The following is a 19,694-nucleotide window of genomic DNA, read 5'->3' as shown; positions in this document are numbered from 1 at the left end:
GGATGATTGCAATGTGGATTTTCAGCAGCTTCGTCGTCTGGGCCATGGTTCCTGATTCTAAGTTCCTTCAAGCTTTAATCGTAGGTGCCTGTGTGACCCCGACGGATCCGGTCCTTTCCAACTCTATAGTTAAGGGCAAGTTTGTAGATAAACATATTCCGCGTCCGCTGCAGAGGATCATCGTGACTGAGTCCGGCGCCAATGATGGCCTTGGTCACCCGTTCCTTTTCTTTGGAATTTATCTGCTTAGGTTTACGGGGAGGGACGGGCAAGGTTATAACGGTGGAGTTTGGAAGGCAATGGGGCTGTGGTTCTACGAGACCTGGTTCTACACTATTTTCTGAGTGTTCTTTACGGAACCGTATCTGGATGGCTGTCACGGAAGCTACTTCGTTGGGTCGAAGAAAAGCGATATTTAGATCGAGAGAGCTTCCTAGTATTTGCTATCGCCCTCGCAGTAGGTCCCTCTATGCTGCTAGATGCTGTTTTGCTAATTTGACTAAGGTTATTTATTGTGGGAACATGTGGGCTGATTGGTACTGATGACCTACTTGCATGCTTCATTGCTGGAAATGTGTTCACACAGGAGTAAGTCTTCTCTGTCAAATCTATGAAAGGTATACCTAACCGTGATAGCAATTGATACCGCCTTGAGACAATGGACGACTCACTCCAACCGACCATCGATATGCTTCTTAACTTAGCTGTCTTTATATGGTTCGGTGCAGTTTGCCTATGGTTTTCATTCCTAAATAATGATATCATTTCCATATACCGGCTCGTCTTCCTAGGGATTCTCATTCTTTTGATTCGACGGCTGCCGATCGTACTTGCTATGCACAAGCATATCCATCAGATCGAGCATCTTGCACAAGCCGGAATCGTTGGGTTCTTTGGTCCCATTGGGGTTGGCGCAATCTTCTACCTTTCGATAAGCCGAGAATCTCTTTTAGGGATTACTGTCGATGCCAAGGTGCGCGATGATTCACAGCAAGTTGCTGAAACTGTCAACATAATTGTGTGGTTACTGGTGATCTGCAGCATTGCTGTTCATGGATTGTCCATCCCCGTTGTTAAAGTTGGGTGTCACCTTCCACGCACCCTCACCAGCGCTATCAGCACTATTCCGATTGATGAACCTGATCTGGTACATATCTCGAACAATAGGCACATCCACACAACGACGTCTCATAACAGCCCTACAGCCACCAATCGACGCATTCACAAGCATGACGGGTGTTGTGAGTCAACACATCCAACTTTGTTTCGCATCGGTCGCTCAGTAATTCGTTCCCACTCGCCATCGAGGCAGGAAATTGGCGTAGGGCAGACTGATAAACCAGATAGACCTGTCAATTTTATTATTCATGACATTGTGGCCATTGCCAATGAAAGGAACGAGAGTTATAGCACCCCTGTCTGATTATTTTAGGTGGGTAGTTTCCTCTGTTTAAACGACCTTCCCTCTACATCACTCACCTGACTGTGAAAAGCTCATCGAAAATACAAGGCCTGAAATAGTATTGAGACTCGACGCACCGCTATACCTGATGTCCTGTTTAGAGAGACAGAAGGAATGGCATATTCCTTTTCACTTATACCTGAAGACCACCATCTAGGTGAATGGGGAGCGCATGAATGGTGGACTACAAGAACGATGCGCTCCCTCTTTTCACCACCTTTTATTACTTGCATCAAGCAGAGCAGGCATGGGAAAGTAAAACGCGGATCCAATCTCGATCAAGCTTCACGAGTTGGAGCTTTTTTTCATTCGTGGCTCCGTTTGCCGGGGTGCAGCCAATCCTGAGCAGACAGGAATGTCGTTGGCAAGCCTCCAGGTGGGAGGGCCTCGGCGCATCCGTCTGTGCATCAGACAAAGAAACGCGACCATAACGGCATGTGATTGCGACTCATGGCAACTGTGCTATCCATGGTGTCGGTATCATTATCGCACAGTCGTAGTCTCGATTTTAATTGTTCTACAGCGCAAACCCTGTCCTATTTGCACTATTCCTCATAGTCCCAACATAGTTCATATTTCTGTCCAAATGTATAGAAAGCTACGGCTTCTGATGGTGCGGTTGAGGCAGCTCGAAGCAACAGGCTCACATAGGACGAACAGCTTCGACATACGCTACGATCACACTTCACAGAAGCACCGTATTTGAGAATTGTGCTCGAAATTGAAAGAATATTTGTTCTGTTCATGACGATCACAATGTATCCAAAGCGTTGCTAATGTCGTTCTCTTCTCCTCGGCCAATTTGCCGTGAATCTTCAAGTTATATATTGTATCATCTCAAGTCGCTCTTAAAATGCGTGGGTGTGACTGGGTGTCAGATTAAGAAAGAAAACAACGATGCTATCCAATTTGAGAAAAGGACAAAGAGACAGAGGAAGAGTCTTTACTTATCTACAGCAGCCTATGTCCTGTGTCACTTGTAAAACGCAGCCCTCAAGTGCAGCCCTATACCTAGTAGTCGATTGCTCTTGCATCATGTCGGAGTTGCTAGGGCCACGGAGGTCTGCATTGCGGATACCATCATAACGGGTTTCTAAGACAGCCGTGTTCCCGAGACAGCGGCCACAGTGTGCATAATATTGTATTGCTAGACTTTCCCGCCCACGGCGTCACTATTAGTCAAAAATGATGTTGAATGCTAGACAAAGGATAAAGCAGAGAGTCCACGATCGAGTGGCCCATGGTGATGCCGCATTACTGATCCTACTAGCGCCATTACTTGGTGTGGGTTGTATAGATAAAGGTGTATCGGATGTAATAGAAGACAGAAGTGAAAATGGAAGAAGTATTAAAAATAGAGGCAAAGCATTAGTTAATCATTCTAATCTAGCTCTCTAGTTGTGAGGGTTCGATTCAACGAAGAAGAAGAAGTGACATCTTACAAGAATCTTCAAACTGGAGAGAGAAGAGAAGAAGAAAAAGAGGAAGGAAAGCAGGCAGACTAAATACAGAGAGAGGCAAACAATGCAAACGAGACCACGTGATCTGGGTTTTTCCTTCAGGTCTTCACATGTACTAGGCATTTTGGTAGCGATGAACTCACTCTAATTTGGCTATGATCTAGTAGACTTGCCTTCGCTTTATATAAGTCTGGGCTGTTTAGACTATGATAGTTTTGAGATGCACGTAGGTTGTTTTACTATAACCAAGGTAGCAAGCAACAGGAAATGGAACGATCCTGACCCATTTTTCTTCTTAGTTTAACCATCTATGCGCCCTCTAAATGTCTTCATCAAATAGCTTGATCAAATAGCCCTTTCCTAGTGGTAAAGATCACATATTAGGATTAAGAGAATTTATAGACACTCACCGAAAGATGCAGATTAGATTAGTAGGAGCTATGGAAATAGTGAGTATACACTGACCTAGCAAAAACTAACCGAAAATTCCTTTAAACAGCTCATTCAAGTGTTTCGTGGCGTGTTTCTAGTACAGGATACTAACTTCAAGGCACCCAGGTGTTGATGACTTGGGCATCTCAATAATTTCTAGATTTCTATCCGTCTAGATGGTGTTGCTCTCACCATTCCCGCCACTCCTACCACTCTCACCACCGTGACAGCTAGGATTTTAGGACTTATAGTATGTAGTTATGTCAAAAATGCTATACCGCTAGACCAAAAAGCACTATAGGCACTTGACTAGCCAATACAGTCATTTTCATATTCGACAAGCTATTTAGACTTCACTTCAACAATTATAGAATATCAATCACGTTCAACAAAAACCAGTACATACGACCACAGGGTGTGGAGAACAGGGCTTCCCGTCCGCTCAGCCGTACTTAAGCCACACGCCGGTCAGTTAGTAGTTGGGTGGGTGACCACCAGCGAATCCTGACTGTTGTATGTTTTTTTAGCTCCTTTTAACAACCGTTGGCTGATATTGGAGATGGATATACCCGCCCCTTAGAAGTCAGGCCCGATTACAGGGGGCGGGTCTACCCTGTATGTAACGTCGTTACGCTTCTATATCAACCTCTATATTTTTAGCGATGCTGATTAGCTCTATAACAGGCTGCTCGTGTAAAGGTCAAACCCTATGGCGCGATACTAAAAACATGGTCGAGAAAATTGCGTTAGTATAGAGAAAGCTAACATACCTAACTAGATCTTGGTTGAGATCCTGAAAATTTGCACTGAGCCTAGAGGAGGTGGTGGTAGTGGTATAGTGGTGGTGGTAACTCATTAAGTTTGTTAGCAGGGGCTACTGCGAAACAAGAACTGAGGGACAGAAGCTGGTACATGTGTCACTAGCTATCGATGGTAGCGTCTTCGTGATATCATCTTGACCAAGGCGGTCGCGTCATCTTCACACCGATGACTGTCTTAGGGGCTAACATTTTTTAAGATTAGGTGTAACGGGAGCCAAATTTACGATGGAACCTATGGAGCAGCAAGTATGAGTACAATGCACGTAGACTTCAAACTTAGAGGGAGGGAGGTAAGGATAATAATTGGTAAGTGGGCGCCGCATGTAACCGAGAGCCGCACCCTAAAACACCATAGTAGACTCATTATTCTTACAACTTGATTATTCGACAATGACGAATTCTTTTTATTTGATTATTACTATGACATTATTTATAGTTATAATTAATAACATAGATTAGCTTAGATTGAGATTCAACAATTAATTAAGCACTTACACAAACTTATACTACGACGACGTATCAGACACAATTTATATATGTATCGAAATTCGTAGATCTCGAACTTTGTTAAAACTCCATAAATAGGCTAGTCATGCCCTAAATAGTATCAGAATATAATTAAGTCGTCTGCTAAGCTATTGTTGTTGAACAATCAAGTTGTTAAATATCGCTTTTAATATGGTGTTTTTGGGTGCGGCGCTCGGGTTTGCGCGCACGCGCCCGCTTACCAATTATGTGAAATCTCTTGGTTATCAATAGCTTATAAATCACTGAATAGAGTTAAGTGATGATGCCACCCTTCTTACATATATAAGTACCATTGAACTAGCATTCAATTTCAAATTAGAATTATCCCCTTTTCCAAATAACACTTGTAACCTATTTTCCCGAAGCTGTTTCAGAATCCTAATATATTTGAATACCCAAGCCATTTTGCACAATATGACAACCAGAATTGCAGAAACTTTCAATGGTACAAGAGTCACCATTTTGACACCAGTTCCTTATGAAGTCGTTCTTGAAAGACTCAACAAAGACATTGGCGGCTCTGTTCCCATTGAATCTCTTGGGGAGTTGGCTTCAAAAGGGCAAGCTGCGTGGACCGACTACTTTACTAAAAAGGTTGGCCGATTCGGTTTCACGCAATTCTACGATATCAATCACACGTGGGTATCATTGTACGGAGTGGGAAATGGACGGAAAATGAAGAGAATTATCCTGGGAAATCCTCTCATCGCCATCACTATGCTTGAGCATGACTTGAATGCGGGAATTTATGTACCTGTGGAATTATTACTGAAGGAAAAAGAGGATAGTGGTCAAGGCACTGAGGTGGTCTACTATTTACCGAGCAGCCTAATTGCAGGGGTGAATAAGGACGAAAAGCTTCAAGTTGCAGCCAACATGCTTGACCAGAAGTTTGAAGCACTGATTTCTTATATCACCCAAGAGATGAACAAGGATGGTGAAGAACAAAAGATACCCTGAGGTTATTCAACGCAGTAAAAAGGGATATTCAAGAAAATGAGGAACGGAAAATTATACCCTCTCAACAATTAGACGGTTCATGTTTATCACATATAGAGGTTAAAGCAATCACTTGAGAGGGTTTTCCGCAGGGCAGACCAATAGGAATATTACAAGCAGTTTTTCTAAATTAAATTATTTTGAAATACTTTATTCAAGACCTCTTTCCCTTTACCAGGGAGTCTAGCTTTCCATGTTTACGACTCTTTTTAAAACCGTTTAAGTTGAGGGCGAGCGATTTCATGTCTACGTGCTTTCATATTGAACAAAAATACTCAAGTTCAAAAAGTGTGTATCGAATATCTGGATAAAAATGAGTTTCAGTGACGATGAATATTGATGGCCAAGGTATCACCCCGTGTCTGCCTGGGGATCACCATGCCACTGTGTTCTATGACTAATTACATTTCCACCAAGGCAGACTGGCTTGAATAGGGATGCGATGAAAGTGAGGACGGAAATTTAATGAGGTGAAATGAATTTAACGAAGCGTCCAGCTTCACTGGTATGATTTGGATGGACGAAACCGAAATGGGGAGCGGTGTGACCAAGACGCTAAACCTGGTCGAAGGGGCGGTCGAATCCAGCCGCCCCGGCACAAATGCTGAAAGTAGCATTGATTATAAATAGACTAGTATAGGCGTAAAAAAGTATTTTATTATAATAACGAAGAATTTTATCTATCCGTTTTAGATAATTCTTGGCAGAGTTATGCTAGCACGGGACCATAGGAATTCCTATGAGTCCCGCGGATAGTCCCGTGGGACTAGTGCAAAGTGGACTAGAATTTCAAAATTCCCATGGGATTAATAGGTCCTAGCAACGGGACTAAGAGTTTCTCAGTTTTGTGGAAAATGTCAAGGCCTGAATACGCTGAATCGTTGAGACATTGACCGCTCAGCTTCACCGCTCTGCCATAAGTTTCGGAGAAGACCTGGATGCAAGTTGCACCTCAACCTGAGACATAAATCCAGGTATGTAACCCTTTTGGTCTTTCCCATTCTACGAGTTCGTCCCCCCTCCTCATGCACCGTCGATTATTCACATGTACCCTACTCTCATACTGACATTTCACCCCATCAGCGAAGATTCTGAGAGGCCGGCGTTAATGAGGAATTACATTTAATGTCTCAATTTGAAGCTCAAAAGGTATATTATACCAAGATATTATGTAAGGTTTGGTTAGCAATATTTGTAAATATCATCATGTCGCAACCAGCACCCCCATAGCCAGTCCATCCTTGGATGCCAACATCAGTGCACATTTGAAGCAACACGTTCCTCCCTCACGCTTCCATATCACTGCATTGGTTCCTGTATGACAGCACCATGCCCGTGCAAATACCTCGCTGGCTGGGCCACCTGTAGCATTGACGACCAGAATGGCCATTTTTGCGAAGCTACCGTCTTTCCTTGAAACCTGTGCCAACTCCTCTACCCCTCGTACTGCGAAAGTGTATCTCTCCGAGGCATGTAGGTCTACTTTGTGTGTGCCCTGACACGGAGGGGCAGCAATGAACACGCTGTTTGTATAGAGTGTGAATGTCGCGAAGATCTGACTGCGGCTTAGTCGGAAATCAAGCCGCGCAGTGAAGCTTTCTGCATCTTTTGCCATTGTCTCGGGGCTTGGTGGTGCCTTTGAGAGGCGAACAGTTTGGAGTACAGCTGCGTCGGTGGACAACTTGGGCGGTGTTGGCAGAGTCCATGCAGCACCATGCTCTTGTTTATTCTTGTGCTTTGTTGTTTCTTTGTCTTGGCTATTCACGGAAGGAGGTGGGTGTCCTGACAGCGTGACCAGCCTACCAAAGGCACAATCAGGAAGAGAGACTGAAAGACATGGCCCAACCCACCCACCCAGACACCTGACCTGAGAAAGACCCGATTCTGAATCAAGGGCAAGTGGTGCCAAAACCTTGCCCAATACTGAACGAACACTCCAATAGGAGGCATTTGGAAAAACTATGCCAAAGCAGCCTAGTTTGATCTGAATAGCCCCGACAGGCAAGTGGCCTCGTAACGTTGACGAAAGGTTGTATAACACCGCAACAAGTATCATGGAGAATGTTCCACCAGGCAGCACCCAACCGCATATCCAGTCACTGACACGCAAATCAATGTTCATTTCATCGACCTTCGTGTTTTGGAGTATTCTTGCTGCCTGCTGAATCTCGTCTGCATATGGCCATTGCATCTCATCCGCAAATTTGATAACGCCATCAAGCTGCTGCTTAACTAAACTGGGAGAGGGCGTATAGCCTTGCTCAGGGCCATTTTGGGGCTCCATATGTCTTGCGAATAAGTCAGCTGCCACCATATCGTAGATGGCGCGCTTGGTGATCCCGCCGTACCAACTTCGCTCGGCTCGCTGGATGCGCAGGTTTGCCTCTCGTGCTAGAAGAAGCTGGCGAATGAAATCAACGAAGCGGTATTTTGAATTTGGGTCAAGTTTCTCACGGTATGCCACAAGACTCATACTACCGACTTCTTCAAGGTTGGGCAGTATGGAGCTGGTTATGGCTCCGAGGAGGTCTGTGATTTGGTGCCGTAGCTTGATGTTTTCATCAGGGTCGAGCCATGTGTGTCTAAAAGATATTAGAACATAGGTTCAGCTATGATTTTACCTGGAGCTCAATAACATACTCGGTGGGGCCAATAAGTTCCCGCAGTTTTTCGTATCCTTTTTTGTCTGTGAAGTCCTCGCCGAGGCCATCCTTGACTATCTCCCTCCATCTCTGGTCCACAAATTGTGAGAGAAGTGGCTTCGTCTTTGTTCGAGACCACCTTAGCTCATCCCTTTTACGAGCATGGGCCATCTGCCACAACGATATCTCTCTAGCGAAACCAGTTAAGGAGGTAGATCCGGGTGACCATCCAGCATATTTCTTGTCTCCCGCAACATCAGCCTCTAGCAAATCATCTGCAATGATCAAAACAGCTTCTGGGAAAAATTGAAACTCTTGTTACAGTATTAGCAATTGAAATTAGTCAAATTCATACAGCGGGAAGGGTCATACCAAAAATGGGGTGAAATACTGGTTGCACTTGTGATCGTATCTCTGGACTTTCATCCAAACCAAGAACCCACGAGAAGCACCTGAAGCACTTCTGTTTGTAATACGCTATGTGGATGTTGAGTGCCCCGAAATCATCATATGAATCATATAATGATCCTGGAGGTGCGGAGATAGAGCTCGGGGAAGCATCGAGAGATGCAGCAATCAAACTTTCCACCACGGACTTGGGCTCAGGAGCTGGTGGAGGTGTAGGTACAGTGGCTGGAGTTGCCTTAGGCATAAGGGTCTTTGCCCGTAGAGGCTCTAGAGCCTGATACCTGGTCGGGTGTTGGTCGGATGTAGACAATATCTCCAATCTCAAGCTAGCTGTCTCCGCAATGAGACCCGTAATATCCTCCGCAGCGTTCACAATATTTTGGAGCTGGCCAACGTCTTTGTTTTTCATGATTTCGGAGCGCATTCGGACCCTTAACGCTTCTCCAATAGCCGGCAGCAGTGATACCAAAGAATCATTAATGGCCTTGATCTCAGCAAGGAGAGCTCTGAATTTGCGTTCATCTGTCACAGCCCACACAGCTTTCTTTAATGGTGATGTCTTTTTCTGGACCTCCGATGTCCGCTCTTGGAATCGCAAGTACGTTTTCTGGAACTTGAATAATAGCGTTCCCCTTGTTGGGGTCTTATCCGGAGCGGGGCTCTTTCTTCGGCCTTCACGTCGGGGAGTAAGGCCATAGCGTTTCTGTAGCTCTTCTATGTCCTCAAAATAGTGCGCAAAGCAAGTTAATAATCCTGCCACCGCTGGACGCAACGTATTGCTCCGAATCGACTCGTCTAAAACGGCAAGATCCTTTTCAGTAATCTCGCTCTCTTTGCTCTCGGGGTTAATCTTAGCGAGCCCGACAGACTCTCCCCAAACTCTAAGTCGGAGTCGCTCGACTTCTATTCTTGTTTGCAGGATCTCTCGGTTGACCCCATATCTTGCTGCAGATGAAAGTGTATCAAGTGTTTCGATGCAAGTGCTGAAGAGAGACGCCAATCCAATCACGCTGATTGCCGTGCTTGCGATCTCCATTGGGACAGTTGATAACGGAGAAATTTCCTTGGTGCAGTTCGCATTTTCATAAAAGCGAAAGTATTTCTAAGCCAAGTGATAAAGTCTTTATTATCACATCTCGCGGAATAACCCCGGATGCCCATTCTTACGCCAAGCTGTTGAAACTGTAAATTGTGGCGAAGCAGAAAGGGTTGGCCCAGGGCGTCACACAAACGAGGACTAGAGGTCCGTGCAGATGTATCCCACGCAATATCAAATCAACGCTAGAGTTCATTCAGTAAGCGTCACTCGTATTGGCACGGGATGATATACATTTATGCAAGATAGTCTAGCCAAAGCTGAATTCGGCTCGGAAGCACACATGTGCATATAGGAAAATACCCTGCCTACCTCTTACTAGTTTGCCTGTCATAGTACACATAAGGACGTCATATCGCTTAGGTATCTCTACTTATCAAAAGGTCATGTTATGGTTTAGATATTCTATAAATCTGCTCGAATAATGTCTCCGCTACGACTATTGATCATCTTCAACCTGTCCAAATAAGACATCCAACGGCAAGAGCACCTTGACTAGCAGTTCTGACCGCACACGCAAAGCAAGTCCCAGTGCCTCGCGCCAGTACTGCATGCTGTCCATTCTCAGAGCACCACGCTCGTGCGGCTAGCTCACACTCTCCTTGTCCAGTTGCGTCAATGATGAGCACCCTCCTGTCATTGTGAGCATGTCCTGGTAGCTGACTGACGCTCAAAATATTTTGCATCTTGGGTAGGTCATCTTCATGCGCAGCGTGTGGTCCATCAATACACTTTGGTGCAGTAACAAAGACCGGATTACTGTAGAGAGTGAATTCCACAGATTGATCATTGATCAACAACTCCAAGGTTGCTCTTTGTTGTGGCTCTGTCTCCTCTTCATCAGAGTTCTCGTCGATTGGCCTTGTTTTCTTCAGTTTTGTAGCATGAAAGTCAACTTTATAGGGCGATTTAGAAGGCCCAACGGGAACAACCCATTTCGAACGATCTGTAAGCCCCCGAAGCCAAGAAGACGCGCTTGTTTCCTCTTCCCGATGCCTGAACATGAGAAATCGTTCACTATCTCCAGACTGATCTTCGGGCAGGAGATGGCCATTGAAGGTCACGTCTCTTGCATGAACGTGTGACCAACCATCTGCAATGCCCTCTGCTTTTAGCCCCACTGGCCTCGGAAACGGTCCGATCCAGCCATTAGCTGCCCTAGTCTCCTTCATCGCTCCAAGGACGCGGCCCAGCACGGATTTCACTCGCCAATATGATCTATCTCCGACCACTAGGCCTGAAATATAGTATCTAGCATCACCAAGATGAGCGAGAGATGGAGTCGCCGCCACCAGGGATGCCATAATGGTATTTATGAATTTCTTTCCAGGCAGCATCAAGCCAAACAGCCAATCGTATAAAAAGCGATTCGTAGATCCGCCCGACCTGATATCAGAATAGACCTCTTCGGTAAATCTTCGCATCTCCCCTAACGCGGGCCATGCCATGGTCTCCGCAAATCGGACAAGTCCCTCAACCTGCCGTTCATGAACAAGGCTGTGTAGCTCGAAATAGGCAGGTCGTCCTTTAGGATCGGGGATTCTTAAATCCATGCCACCAATCCATCTCTCGGATGCCTGGCAGGCTGCAACGATTCGACGACTCACGTTGCCGAATACGACGCCCGGTAAATGGAGCATGCGCATGTGAAGCTCGTGCGCCAGAATAACTTGTAGCACAAAATTGGGAATGCCCCTGTTGGAAGTAAGCGCTATTTCGATGAGCGACGGTCCGTCTTCAACATCTGGAAACACGCGGCGACGGTTGAGATTGTTTAGTATGTCGTTTACTTGGCCACGTATTCCAGACCCGCGGGGTGGACCAAGGAGTCCGCTAAGATCTTGGTCTGAGGAACGGCTGTCAAGGTTCCAGAATTGATGGCCTTGGAGTCTTATACGACGTACCCGTTCGACCAACACATCCAGCGGAGTATCTGGGAGTAAATCATTGGTATTCGAAAACTGCTGGGGAGTCCCGTTGCTATTGCGTATCCACATGTTGAATTCAGCGATATAGCCGTCCATGGTGTGGGTCCCTGGATATCTTCCATGAGACTTGCGATCACTCTATTTTATCGGGGTTAAGATGGTGATTTAATGGTTATGGGAATCGTCCGTGCTCACCTCGACGTCTTGCTGGCTGAAATCAAGTTTCAGGGGTCTTTCTCTGTTCGACATACACATCAAAGCTGTTTCATGATTAGAAAACGAACCCGTGGAAAACATTAAATCATTGAAGGAGCACCTACACCATGCTTGATAGGGAGGGTTGACATATTCCATCTCTTTTTGTATATCCACGATATGATCACCATAGTCGATTCCAAAGAAATCATACAGAAGGAATATTTGATCTCCAAGACTCGAAAGCTGAAACCGCAGTGATCCACGTAGCTCCGCTCGCTTGCTCATGATAACTTCTATCTTCTGCAGCTGCCGGCTTACACGTTCCACATTGACTTCAGCGGTGCTGTCGTCCGTGATTTGGGTCGCTGCTTTCTCTGCCACTCTTGTTGAATATTTTGATATCTCCGTAATGCGTGAGCTCGCTGCCTCGACGAGTTCCTCACCCCCAATCAGGTCAGAAACTGCATTCTCGAGGAGCTGAAGACTGTCAAGATCCGTTGATTCTTTGATCTCGGTTATCATGGCTGTACGTGTATTTTCCTCCACATCCGGAAAAAGCAGTGTCAGACTGTCGTTAAAGTCACGCAAATCGTTGACAAAACGCTCAAACTGCTTCTTGTCCTTAATCGCCCACCGTGCTGCCGCAACCAGTGGCGGTTTCTTCTGAATCCGCGATGCCGACGCCTGTAGACGGGAATATGTCTTCTTAAATGTCATTTTGACTGGGTTCTCGATAGTAAGAATTGCAAGATGATCCGAAGCCATCTCTTGTAGCCCATACTTCTTCACCAGGGATCCACTATCTTCAAAGAGGCGCCGCATGCAATTCAGAATATCTGCGACTGCACTGGCAATGCGCGGATCGACAAGTCGGGAATCCAGCACATCGAAATATTCGGCAAAACGATCTCCCTGAGAGTCTTCATCTTTTTGCAAGTCATAAAGCCCCACCAAGCTTCCCCAAAGTGTCAAGCGGACTCGTTCAACTCCAACCTTCGTGACGAGTATCCTGTAGTCTGTACCAAGATTTCTACCACATTCGATAGCATTATACAAATCCAAGCAAGTTTTGAAAAGAGTAACGAGAGACGTGGCCCCGAGAACAAGTCCTGTCGGATCCATAGTGTCGCATGTATGCCTGGGATATAGATAAACAAGCCAAAACCTCGTCAAGGAGGGCTTAATCGTGTTCAACCGCCCCATGTCGCCAGAATTTATCCACACTTTTACTCTATTTGACTTTGGGGCATCTCGTATTCACTCGAGCTAGTCCAGAATAGGATACAAGCAAAACAAGATGATTGGTTTGATATCGCAATCCCGCTCGAGAGGAAGCACTGCCCCTCATGAACACGCCAGCCCCATTGAATTAAAAATAAGGCAGATTCGGATGCAAACAGACTGTGGAGCCCCTGCTGGAAATTGCAGGTCAAATAAAATCTCAGTGTTATCATATTGACGACAACTCCTCACATATATTGTTAGTGAAAGGCTCACAGCCATCATAACCAATCTCTCACGATCTCCTTCAAATGAATGTCTCCCTTCCGTTGGCTCTGCACCTTCGCAGCCCCATAACGTTTGATTGGGACACGAAACAGCGATTGAAGCCTGGCACGGTATATTTTACTTCTGACCGTACTCGTATAATTTATCGTCCTGAAGCTTAGATAAGACAATAGCAATTCAAAGAAGGCTTCTCGCTGAATGAGTTCTTCTTTATCAACGACCATTCCGCTCGGGATGAGTCAACTGCGCTCTTTGCAAACATCCTGCGCCCCATCTTCGATCACCAAGATTGGTCACAGCTATATTTTTTCTTCACCAGACGCTATTCCCAGGAAGAGGGATCGCTCGATGCTGTGATCCGTACCGTGAATTCACCTGACAGGGGCTCAACCTTGAAGGAACCGGCCGTTATCTGCATCAGGACAGATCCTAGCTCCGTCGGCCTGCCCAAGGACTTGATAAGCCTCCTTGGAGCAGCAAACTCCACTTGCCGCGCAGGTATGGAGGGACCTGATACACAGCCCTGTGCTATCGGTCCCGCTATCAGTTTTGCCTGTGGCCCAGGGGCATACATGGATCTTACCTATGCCGGTCAGCCACCTGGGGAGTATTCGAAGTACGGATACAACAATATCAAGCCGAAAGGAACTATGAATTCTGAATACCAAGTCGTGGCTGAGTCCATCGAGATAACGAAGAAAGGCGGCCGAGGACGCTATTGGGCTGAATGGGCTTGTCTATGGGCTGCCATCGCGGAATGGGTGTGGGAGTACGACAGTGAGGTACGCGCATTGGATGATTGGCCTGAGCACTTCTTTAAATGGGACCTAAGCGCCGAAGAAAAGTGCTCTTTCGATATATGTGGTAAAGTCCCACGCGAATATCTCGATACCGATGCTATCAAAGCTGCTGATGCCGTCCGCGATGTCTTTATTCAACTAGCGCATGAACCTCGGCGCTTCCAGGGAATCGAATGGGACTTTCTCGATATAGGAGTGCTTCAAGAGGTGCAATATGCGTTTCACGCACGCTTTGGGATGAAAAACCTGGACCCGGCAGTTAATCGGGGCGATTTGCTGCGCGAAGTTGCGCGCAGTGGCTCTGTAGCGTATGATGGATACTCGCAAGCATATGATGAGGTGAGCCCGATGGCGATCAAGCATTGCCCAGAGAGCTTTTGGGGAAAGAGCTGGGAGACATGGCTGTTAGCGATTCATGGTGGAGATGTTGTCATAGTGAAGACGGTCTTCCAGGTGAGTGGATGATCCATTTCTTCGCCATTCTGTTCAGACTGCCATACTGACCTTTACTGCAAGGCACTCTGGGCTGTTTTGCTGTTATCCCACATTCCGGTGCATATCAAAATAATCAAGCCCGGTGAAATTTTTCCGCAGTATCGAGATTCGGAGACTGTTTATATTTAGTACAATCACCTGATATATGATTGAGAGAGAGGCACTATCCTCTAGGCTCTTTCCGAGTCCTCGGCCGCCGAAGGCTGTCAGTGCTCAGGCAGAAGCGCCTAGCTCCCAGGAGGAATGAATTCTTACAACCGGTGTTTAGTGTAACCTGAGGATTCTTGAAGCGCAACCGCACAAGCTGGTATCGACGGAAGGTCGCAGGGTGGATAGCCTGCATATCGCTTCGGCAGTTGCTTATAAAACACCAACCACTAGGCTGAGTGCGGATTCGTATTTAGCTTAGTGGTTATTCAACTTAGCAGGGGGCCGAGGTAGATGAAATCATCCATCCATCATCCTCTGTATTCATCCACGGATTGAATCACATAATAGAAGAATAGGCAACGTTGTATTTCCAAGGAAGAATTGACGATTACATGATCGGTTAGATAGATCACCCATTACGCCGCGTTCACAGCTTTTTCCTTTCTGGAATCTCAATCAGAAGCCCAGTACTAATTTCATAGGCAAGGCCAAAAATCTGGGTGCTCTTCCTGATCAGTGGAGAGGCCTTGAGAATGCCAATTCTTCTAGAATACTATCCTCAATGCGGGACAATGGTTAGTGTCGAGATGCAAGAGATAAATTGATTGATGTTGCGTGTTACTACGAACCTGTTCTTAATTTCTCCAAACTCAGAAGCTCCAATGAACTCCTTCTCATGCGTCGCGATTTCGAGCAGTGCTTTTCTGATGTCGGCGTCATGAAAATGAATCATACCGCAGTCTAAAATACGTCAAATTATGCCATTTGGAATGGAAGACCATCAATCAAATTGAGGTCATCAAACATGACGTACCCGTGTGATGGATGACAACGATGGTGCCAGGAGCGCCAAGGTCTGCAAAGCGGACAGGGTCCGAATGGCGTCGAAAGCTCGACCACCGTTTCGCACCATGGTCGCCTCTGTTAGTTTTGTTAATTGTCCCAATCATATTGGCCTTTACCGCGATAAAGCAGATATTCCTCAGTCACCATAGGATAGTGGACTCAATGACGTCATGATTGTATTGGTGCAAAGAACGTGTCGCCTGGTTTCTTGGAGTTTCGGGATTTGTCGTAATAATCTTCATAGTTTTGAGGTCATTTCTCACAAGCCAAAATGTTCATTTTCCATGTCGCATTTTTGTTTTCCAATTTCAGACGTTTCCAGGCTCATTGGCAATGTAATGCCGTAGAAAGGCAGCTCTTCTGATGCCGTCTGTGAAGAGCGAGGTTCTGTCGACTTCTCCACGGCTCCATTTTCATGATTACAGGCTTGATTCAAGCCGTGTAAAAAGGACGAGCGACATACTTTAGAACAAAATAAATATCCCGTGGTTTTTCCGTTGCAGTTAGGGCACTTTTCAAATAGCGAAGACATTTTGACACAACAATTTCTAGGAAAATAACATAACAACCAAGGAGCTGTCAAGCTTTATAAAACAAATTTAACCATAATCTTATAATGTTCGTAAAATCATCATCTGGTCCATCAAACCTTTCGGAGGTACCATGGGTAGAAGCTAGAGATCAATGAATGCTTACTCACCTCGCCACCAACCTTTTGGCACTTAGAATTGTTTTTGCAACTCACAGTCTTGGGACCTTCGTATTTCGGATTTAAAGGAATATAATTTTCTGTCTCTAACAGAGATATCTAGATTGCCTTGAAGCTGCCATGGCTGTACAATACATAAGGCAAAAGAATTTGTCTCGAATTTTATACGCAGGAATCTCAGTATGTCCGTTGAGGTATTACCTATCTTAAGACCGACCTCTTAGTATTAGGGCCTTGACCCTAATTCTAATGGAGTCCGCTGCTCCAGCTAGAGTGCAGTCGCTACTAAGGTATAGGACGAGATCAAAAATGAGGGCGCGCAGACAATTTGCCATCGTATGTAATCTTGCGCCTCAATTTTACTGCGATTCCACTTCGAGTCCCTCTGTTCGGCGGAAATCTAAAATTAGCGCAAAAAATAGTTTAGCTTCGGAGTATCGGCGACCAACGAAGATGATGAAAGCCTCCGTGCGAGTACTGTACTTCTACAGTACAGTAATGAAGATAGCTCGTTTTAGAACTGCGAATAATGCTAACACGGGCCCCTCAAAAAGAATTCAGACACGAATAATTTTGCAAATTTATAAAATTCAAATACGAAAACATTTTCCTTAACTATTGTGTTCAGGCCTATCCATTCAACACCATTACCAGCTATCATTACGCGAGAACAAAACAGTAAAACCTCGTACAATATTCATTCCCAATGCCATGTCATTGATCATGGCTATCACGGTCAACGGCCCCTGATAGGTTCAGTAGACCACGAGGGGTTATATGTCTCGGGTTGGAAAGGGGCAGACTCAGTCATGGATGGTTCCCATGGCTTGGTTGTGGATCCTGTGGACCAGTCGCCGTAGTTGTCGTTGTTTGAGCCGCCGTAGTGGTCGCCGTAGTTGTCGTTGTTTGAGCCGCCGTAGTGGTCGCCGTTAGAGCCACCGTAGTGGTCATCATATGGTCCATAGTGACCGTGGCCTTGGTCGTGGTGGTGGCTGTGCTGGTTGACAGAGTATGGTATCCCCCCTGCGGGGGACGGGCCGCCGTTGCCATTCCATATTTCGTTGTCTTTGTCGCCAAGAATGCTGCCAACGATATCACCGGGTATGCCGTTGCCATTACCATTACCATTACCATTGTCATTGTCATTGTCATTGCCATTGCCATTGCCGTTGCCATTGCCGCCGCTACCATGGCCGTTGCCGTTGCCGCCGCTGCCTTGATCGTTGCCGATGCCGCCGGGTAAAATGGGTATAACAATGGGCCCTATGGGACCTATTACAGGCAGTGTAATAATTGGCTGCGTGGTCGTAGTGGTTGAGGTCGTAGTGGTTGATGTCGTAGTGGTTGATGTCGTAGTGGTTGATGTAGTGGAACAACCCGGAACAGTGATTTTGTTGTCGTCTAGAGTCACCGCCGCATTAAGAGCAAGAAGACGTCCTTGAATAGCCACATTTGTAGTCGCCGTGATAGATGTGAGTGCCATGATGGTCCCAACGAAAGTGCTTCCCGTCCCCAGGGTTGCGGAGCTTCCCACTTGCCAGAAGACATTGCAAGCTTGGGCACCATTGGTCAGCACAACTCGGGAGGAGCTTGCAGTGATGAGAGTGGTTCCCATTTGAAAGATCCAAACAGAATCCGGGTCTCCTTGGCCGTCAAGCGTGAGAGTGCCAGTAATGCCAAATGTAGTCGTGGACCCAGCCTTATATGTACCAGCAAAAAGGGTGAGACCACCAAGCTCTGGATTTTGAAGAGTCGCTGTAGGTGCCTGGCCAGCTGCATCACCATATGCCGTTGCCAGATCTAACTGTGCCTGTGCTGCGACGGCATCACCAGCGTGGATTGTTCCCCCAATGACCTCACCCGGGGGGAAGTTCGTGACAGCATTTCCTGGAGAGACCCCAAGATCGCCGCCATCAACAATGGTGTCGGTGTTTGTGTTGGTTACTGTTGTGGCAGCAAGAACAAGAAAGTTCCCAGCAGTGCCGAGTCCAACTGGAGTGAACTGTGCATTGCTGATGGTAGAGAAGAGGAGTGCAGATGTGAGTAGCCTTAGAAACATTTTTCAAATGCAATAAGTAATTGTACCAGGGTGATAAATTGGCGGGCGGGGTTATACCTTAAATACTTCCAGTGTCTATTGTCAAGGAGATCCTTGAATCAACCTTGATTTTCCTCATCTACCAATGTACATTATTTCCGACGGTCAGGTCTATTGTGATGCCCTGCCTTGGCGGAGGTATGGCGCCTTGATTGGACCGAGGAGAATGCTATGGAGTAAAACATATCCCTCTGCCAGGGGTAGCCTTCCTCATTCTCTCGTAAAATACCTCATTGGAGAGGATAGTGCTTATATCTGCAAAATAAAAACCGAATCTGTTTGATTATCTTTGCGGCCATATATGCGACGAAATATGCACCGCTCTTGTTGGGCGGGTATTTACAATATATATAACTTCAATTAACCCTTTATATACTGTGTAGTGTTCATATAACCGTAGACAAGAAATACCTTTGAATTGATGATATTAGAAGATTGCTCATATGGGAATGTATAAAATGGAATGAAAGCGATCAGAATTTGACAGAACGATAATATGTCAAAGCCCAAGAATGAAAGCAATAGGAGACTGAGATACAGGTTAGTTGAGCCAACGACCCCTTAAGTCCTGATTTGGAAGGAGCCATGAAGAAGAATAGTAATGGTTAGTATGGTATGTCAGCTCCACATTCCTAGCAGGCTGCTGGACCAATGGCACTTTACTGAGCATGTGTTGTCAATATCACGCTTACTTTGACAGGACCGAATTTGTATAATGCAAGGGCTAGATATTGCAAACACCTCCAACGGTCGGAATTTCAAAAGTACAATGTTGTTGTCCGAGTTGGACAACCTGCCCCCCAATCTTCAACGATAGCAGCCGGGGCCCTCCGCACCTTTTTGTTAAACACGGGATGCAAATAAATTTGTTCTACAGGTACAGTCGCCGATAAATAGAATATCTCACCATATTTTCCACTGACTGACGGTGGTGAAGACCCGCAGAGGATAATGGCATTTTCTTGGAATGCGTTTGTAAAGTGGGTGTTGTGCCATTACCAGCCATATTTAGCAGCGTGAAGCGCATTGGTTAAAATCCCCCACCAGGTGGTCCGTATCTCAAGTTTCTCAATTACTTTATCCTACTACACCAAATATCGCCCCGTTCGCAAA

General features: G+C 45.9%; 9 protein-coding genes across 9 annotated transcripts; 2 read left to right on the top strand and 7 right to left on the bottom strand.

Moving 5' to 3' along the window:
- Nucleotides 1-1,024: 1,024 nt before the first annotated feature.
- Nucleotides 1,025-1,231, bottom strand: N7510_006605 (uncharacterized protein; the record flags this gene model as incomplete). Its single annotated transcript, XM_056978531.1, has 1 exon — nucleotides 1,025-1,231. One exon carries the CDS (start codon nucleotides 1,229-1,231, stop codon nucleotides 1,025-1,027), a length of 207 nt encoding a protein of 68 aa, XP_056834563.1.
- Nucleotides 1,232-5,117: 3,886 nt separating this feature from the next.
- N7510_006604 (DUF302 domain-containing protein) lies at nucleotides 5,118-5,663 on the top strand (the record flags this gene model as incomplete). The annotated part of the gene is made up of 1 exon (XM_056978530.1): nucleotides 5,118-5,663. The coding sequence occupies one exon, from the start codon at nucleotides 5,118-5,120 to the stop codon at nucleotides 5,661-5,663; it is 546 nt and encodes a 181-aa protein (XP_056834562.1).
- A 1,243-nt stretch (nucleotides 5,664-6,906) lies between these two features.
- Nucleotides 6,907-8,175, bottom strand: N7510_006603 (uncharacterized protein; the record flags this gene model as incomplete). Its single annotated transcript, XM_056978529.1, has 1 exon — nucleotides 6,907-8,175. One exon carries the CDS (start codon nucleotides 8,173-8,175, stop codon nucleotides 6,907-6,909), a length of 1,269 nt encoding a protein of 422 aa, XP_056834561.1.
- Nucleotides 8,176-8,693: 518 nt separating this feature from the next.
- On the bottom strand, nucleotides 8,694-9,788 carry N7510_006602 (uncharacterized protein; the record flags this gene model as incomplete). The annotated part of the gene is made up of 1 exon (XM_056978528.1): nucleotides 8,694-9,788. The coding sequence occupies one exon, from the start codon at nucleotides 9,786-9,788 to the stop codon at nucleotides 8,694-8,696; it is 1,095 nt and encodes a 364-aa protein (XP_056834560.1).
- Nucleotides 9,789-10,300: 512 nt separating this feature from the next.
- On the bottom strand, nucleotides 10,301-11,872 carry N7510_006601 (uncharacterized protein; the record flags this gene model as incomplete). The annotated part of the gene is made up of 1 exon (XM_056978527.1): nucleotides 10,301-11,872. The coding sequence occupies one exon, from the start codon at nucleotides 11,870-11,872 to the stop codon at nucleotides 10,301-10,303; it is 1,572 nt and encodes a 523-aa protein (XP_056834559.1).
- Nucleotides 11,873-11,941: 69 nt separating this feature from the next.
- Nucleotides 11,942-13,096, bottom strand: N7510_006600 (uncharacterized protein; the record flags this gene model as incomplete). The annotated part of the gene is made up of 1 exon (XM_056978526.1): nucleotides 11,942-13,096. One exon carries the CDS (start codon nucleotides 13,094-13,096, stop codon nucleotides 11,942-11,944), a length of 1,155 nt encoding a protein of 384 aa, XP_056834558.1.
- An 887-nt stretch (nucleotides 13,097-13,983) lies between these two features.
- N7510_006599 (uncharacterized protein) lies at nucleotides 13,984-14,748 on the top strand (the record flags this gene model as incomplete). The annotated part of the gene is made up of 1 exon (XM_056978525.1): nucleotides 13,984-14,748. One exon carries the CDS (start codon nucleotides 13,984-13,986, stop codon nucleotides 14,746-14,748), a length of 765 nt encoding a protein of 254 aa, XP_056834557.1.
- Nucleotides 14,749-15,344: 596 nt separating this feature from the next.
- N7510_006598 (uncharacterized protein) lies at nucleotides 15,345-16,102 on the bottom strand (the record flags this gene model as incomplete). Its single annotated transcript, XM_056978524.1, has 4 exons — nucleotides 15,345-15,372; nucleotides 15,558-15,669; nucleotides 15,743-15,849; nucleotides 16,038-16,102. 4 exons carry the CDS (start codon nucleotides 16,100-16,102, stop codon nucleotides 15,345-15,347), a joined length of 312 nt encoding a protein of 103 aa, XP_056834556.1.
- Nucleotides 16,103-17,219: 1,117 nt separating this feature from the next.
- On the bottom strand, nucleotides 17,220-18,542 carry N7510_006597 (ice-binding family protein; the record flags this gene model as incomplete). The annotated part of the gene is made up of 1 exon (XM_056978523.1): nucleotides 17,220-18,542. One exon carries the CDS (start codon nucleotides 18,540-18,542, stop codon nucleotides 17,220-17,222), a length of 1,323 nt encoding a protein of 440 aa, XP_056834555.1.
- Nucleotides 18,543-19,694: the final 1,152 nt, after the last annotated feature.

This window comes from Penicillium lagena, assembly GCF_028827675.1.
Source record: "Penicillium lagena strain IBT 129212 chromosome Unknown utg000003l_segment0_segment0, whole genome shotgun sequence".
Lineage (NCBI taxonomy): Eukaryota > Fungi > Ascomycota > Eurotiomycetes > Eurotiales > Aspergillaceae > Penicillium > Penicillium lagena.
This window is presented reverse-complemented; position numbering and strand designations above follow the sequence as displayed.